At 59.1% G+C, this 4,784-nt stretch overlaps 1 protein-coding gene across 1 annotated transcript; it reads right to left on the bottom strand.

The window, feature by feature from the left end:
* Positions 1-675: 675 nt before the first annotated feature.
* LOC128818650 (protein BTG2-like) lies at positions 676-4,542 on the bottom strand. The gene is made up of 2 exons (XM_053998185.1): positions 4,311-4,542; positions 676-1,344 (listed from the first exon to the last, which is right to left on the bottom strand). Exons 1-2 carry the CDS (start codon positions 4,468-4,470, stop codon positions 1,004-1,006), a joined length of 501 nt encoding a protein of 166 aa, XP_053854160.1. The 5' UTR covers positions 4,471-4,542; the 3' UTR covers positions 676-1,003.
* Positions 4,543-4,784: the final 242 nt, after the last annotated feature.

Here is a 4,784-nt window from a genome sequence, read left to right on the forward strand (position 1 = left end):
GAAGGGAAGTGCTGTGGATTTAAAAAGCAACGTCAGGACCCCAAAACACCTGAACGACCCCCAGAGAGCAGGGAGAGCCCCCCCAAAAAATCCAGATGTGGGGAGAAAAGGCAGCAAAAAAAGGGGGTGTCACACCCCAACCTCTGCAGGACACGGAGGGGCTTCAGAAGGGACGCGGCGAGGAGGTGGCAGCGAGGACAGAGGGGACACAGAGAGGCCACCAGGGCTGGGCTGAGCCCCTGGGAGGAGACAAAGTTTGGGATTCACAGCTGGTCCGGGCTCTGGAGCTCCGTGCTGCACCAGGAACGTCCCCTCGGTGCCACCACGGGTCACCCTGGGGACACTGCCAGGGCGTCTCCGCCGCGCTCCACGTGCCAGGTGAGCCCTTCCAGGTGACCTGCAGGGCTCGGGCAGAGCTGCAGCACGTCCAGGAGGGCCACCCCAATATCCCCAGGGTCACCCCCAGCCCCGAGGTGACACCAAATCCGGGCCCCAGAGAGGTGAGGGCAGCACCTGGAGATGCAGCAACAGCAGGGCAAAGGTGCCAAAGCAGGATGGTGACAAGGTGACATCACAGCCACATAGCCCAGACCGGCTTGGCCGCCCCCGATCCCCCACTCCGAGATGCTCCAAGGTGAGCAAAGCCAGCCCCAAAATCGCCAGCCAACACTAAACCAGGTAGATCTCAGCTTCACAACAATAATAATAATAACAATAATAACAAAAAAGAAAAACTCACAAGCTTGCAACAGCTTTAGAAAAGGCACCTGGGGCGTCGCCTCGGCTCAGGGCGCCGCCCGATATTTTAATTTTGGATTTTCTGGAGGTTTTTTTCCTTTTTCTTAAAAAATATAAATAGCTCTTCATCTTAAAAATAGATCCTCAGCTTGAGGTATTACAGTAGCCTGTGTCTTGGCAGTGTAAGGACAAGGAGGAGAATTTTTTTTTTTTTTTTTTGTGTTTTTTTTGGCTTTTTTTTTTTTTGTTTTCTTTTTTTTTTTTTTTAGCTGGAGACAGTCATGATGTAGTTTTTGGAAGGGCTGGTACTACGGCCCAGCATCATCTGGTTCTTGCAGGTGAGCATCCCTCCGTAGGAGCTGGGGGGCCGCGTGGCCTCGTAGAGGACGCAGATGGAGCCGTCCTCGCCGATGCGGTAGGAGACCTCGTAGGGATCCACCCAGAGCGTGAGCTCGCTGGGCAGCAGCTGGTACAGCCGGGGCAGGCTCAGTCCGATCCGCCCCGCTGCCTTGCTGATGATGGGGTCCATCCTGTGGTTGATGCGGATGCAGCGGTAGCCGGAGCCTTTGAAGGGTTTCTCGGGGAACCAGTGGTGTCTGTAGTGCTCTGGGGAGGGAGAGGAGCAGTGAGAAAGGCAGCCAGGTGGGGTTTAGGTGCCATAAATTCAGGGTTTAAAGGTGAAATCCTAAAAAAAACCTTTTTAAGGATTTGTCAGTGGTGTCTGTAGTGCTCTGGGGAGGGAGAGGAGCAGTGAGAAAGGCAGCCAGGTGGGGTTTAGGTGCCATAAATTCAGGGTTTAAAGGTGAAATCCTAAAAAAAACCCATTGAAGGGTGTCTCAGTGGTGTCTGTAGTGCTCTGGGAAGGAACAGGGAAGAGCAGTGAGAAGAGGTATCCCAGGGAAGGCTCCTTCCCAGCAGGCAGCTGGGGTTTAGGTCCCACTAAATTTGGGTTTAAAGGTAAAATCCTAAAAAAAACCCATTGAAGGGTGTCTCAGTGGTGTCTGTAGTGCTCTGGGGAGGGAGAGGAGCAGTGAGAAAGGCAGGCAGCTGGGGTTTAGGTCCCACTAAATTTGGGTTTAAAGGTAAAATCCTAAGGAAAACCCATTGAAGAGTTTCTCAGTGGTGTCTGTAGTGCTCTGGGGAGGGAGAGGAGCAGTGAGAAAGGCAGCCAGGTGGGGTTTAGGTGTCCCAAACTCAGGGTTTAAAGGTGAAATCCTAAAAAAAACCCATTGAAGGGTTTCTCAGTGGTGTCTGTAGCACTCCTTCCCAGCAGGCAGGTGGGGTTTAGGTGCCCTAAACTCAGGGTTCAAAGGTGAAATCCTAAAAAAAACCTTTTAAGGATTTCTCAGTGGTGTCTGTAGTGCTCTGGGGAGGGAGAGGAGCAGTGAGAAAGGCAGCAAGGTGGGGTTTAGGTGCCACTAAATTTGGGTTTAAAGGTGAAATCCTAAAGAAAACCCGTTGAAGGGTGTCTCAGTGGTGTCTGTAGTGCCCTTTCCCAGCAGGCAGGTGGAGTTTAGGTCCCACTAAATTCAGGGTTTAAAGGGCAAATCCTAAAGAAAACCCTCTTAAGGGTTTCTCAGTGGTGTCTGTAGTGCTCCAGGAAGGAACTGGGAAGAGCAGTGAGAAGAGGTATCCCAGGGAAGGCTCCTTCCCAGCAGGCAGGTGGGGTCTAGGTCCCACTAAATTCAGGGTTCAAAGGTGAAATCCTAAGGAAAACCCTTTGAAGGGTGTCTGTAGTGCTCTGGGGAGGGAGAGGAGCAGTGAGGGTGTCCCACAGGCAGGTGGGGTTTAGGGCCTTTAGTTCTCACTAAATTTGGGGTTCAAAGGTGAAATCCTAAAGAAAATCCTTTGAAGAGTGTCTCGGTGCTGTCTGTAATGCTCCTTCCCAGCAGGCAGGTGGGGTTTAGGTGCCCACTAAATTTGGGTTTAAAGGTGAAATCCTAAAGAAAACCCTTTGAAGGGTTTCTCAGTGGTGTCTGTAGTGCCCTTTTGCAGCAGGCAGGTGGGGTTTAGGTGTCCTAAATTCAGGGTTTAAAGGTGAAATCCTAAGGAAAACCCTTTGAAGGGTTTCTCAGTGGTGTCTGTAGTGCCCTTTCCCAGCAGGCAGGTGGGGTTTAGGGCCTTCAGCTCTCCCTAAATTTGGGGTCTAAAAGCCAAATCGCCACAAACACCCGGGCAGAGCCTCCCTGAACGCTGGGAGCACAAAAGGAAACGGGCAGAGCGGGAATTAAACCGTGCCAAAAGCTCGGTACCAAGAGACAGAACCCAAATCCCTTTTCCAAGGGGGGGCGGGCAGGGGAGGGGCTGCCAGCCCATTGCCCACCCCAAAGCGCGGCTCCTCCACCCCAAAAACCCCGGCGGGACAACGCCAGGGGCTGTGGGGTGGCTGGGGCAGATAGGGCACAGCCCACCCCAAAGCTCCCCCAGCCCGGCACTCTGCTCCCCCTTATCGCAGCCCGGCCACCCCTCGCTGGGGCTGATAACAGCCCCGGCCTGGGAGGGACCCCCGGACCGCCCTGGGAGGGACCCCCGGACCGCCCTGGGAGGGACCCCCGGACCGCCCTGGGAGGGACCCCCGGACCGCCCAGAGCCCGGGCAGGGATGCCAGGCTCGGGTGGCAGCGGCACGGGGCACGGCAGGGACATCGCCGGTGGGGTCTGCACAGCCCCGGGACCCCGCCGGGACACCGGGGGGGACAAAGGGACAGCCCCGAGGTGTGCCCGACCCCAGGGGACACCCCGGAGGGGACACGGGGGACACCCGGTCCCGGAGGGGACACCAGGTCGCGGAAGGGACACTCGGTCATGGAGGGGACACAAAAGAGGGACACCAAGTCCCGGAGGGGACACGGGGGGCACCAAGGAGGGGACACGAGGGGCACCAAGGAGGGGATATCAGGTCCTGGAAGAAACACGGGGGGCACCAAGGCGGGGACACCCGGTCCCGGAGGGGACATCGGGTCCCAGAGGGGATACGAGGGGCACCAAGGAGGGACATCAGGTCCTGGAAGGAACACGGGGGGCACCAAGGCGGGGACACCCGGTCCCGGAGGGGACACGAGGGGCACCAAGGAGGGGATATCAGGTCCTGGAAGGAACACGGGGGGCACCAAGGTGGGGACACCCGGTCCCGGAGGGGACATCGGGTCCCAGAGGGGATACGAGGGGCACCAAGGAGGGACATCAGGTCCTGGAAGGAACACGGGGGGCACCAAGGCGGGGACACCCGGTCCCGGAGGGGACACGAGGGGCACCAAGGAGGGGACACCAGGTCCTGGAAGGAACACGGGGGCCACTCGGGAGGGGACACCACGTCCCGGGACGAAGACGGGAGGGACGCCAGGTCCTCGCAGCAACAACGGGGGCCACTCGTGAGGGCCACCAGGTCCTGGAAGGAGCACAGAGGGCACTCAAAAGGACACCAGGTCCTCGCATCACCATGGAGGGCACTCGAAGGGACACCAGGTCCTGGAAGGCACTCGGGGAGGGGTGGCGCCTGGCTCCGAGCGCTACCAGAAGAGTCCGGCCGCGAGTGGGCTTCTGTCGCCGCGCCTGTCCTTGCCCAAAGCTCACCTGTGAGCGCCTCCCGCAGCGCCCCGCTGAACACCTGCAGCTGCTGCTCGCTGACGCAGCCGCGCGTCCGCAGCAGGCCGGACACGAAGCCCACGGCGGCGGCGATCTCGGGCACCATGTCGGCCCGCGGGCCGCGGCGGTGGCTGTGGCGGTGGCTCATCCCGGCGGGGACGGGGCGACACCCGCGACCTCTCGGCGGCTCCGCGGCGCCCGCTCTGCGCCGCCGCCTGCGCGCACGGCTTTATATAGGGCGGCCGCGGCGTGACGTCACGGCGCGGCCGCGGCGTTCCATTGGCTGCGCCGCATGCAAATGAGGGAATGCAAATTGGAGGGATGGTAATAGCGGCTGAGCTCAGCGCGGTGACGTCACAGCGCGAGGCGGGGGGCGGTTACCGGGGGAGGATCGGGGTGACCTGGGGGGGACAGAGGGACACAGGGACAGAGGGACAGGGACAGGGACAGAGGGACACAGGG

The sequence above is a fragment of the Vidua macroura genome, chromosome 24, assembly GCF_024509145.1.
Source record: "Vidua macroura isolate BioBank_ID:100142 chromosome 24, ASM2450914v1, whole genome shotgun sequence".
In the NCBI taxonomy this organism is placed as follows: Eukaryota; Metazoa; Chordata; class Aves; order Passeriformes; family Viduidae; genus Vidua; species Vidua macroura.

Bases quoted from the DNA above. Each gene is read 5' to 3' on its own strand.
- LOC128818650 (XM_053998185.1), bottom strand. From the start codon at position 4,470: ATGAGCCACCGCCACAGCCACCGCCGCGGCCCGCGGGCCGACATGGTG. The intron at 1,345-4,310 runs GTGAGCTTTGGG...CTCCCTCCCCAG, and splicing joins GCTGCGGGAGGCGCTCACAG to AGCACTACAGACACCACTGG.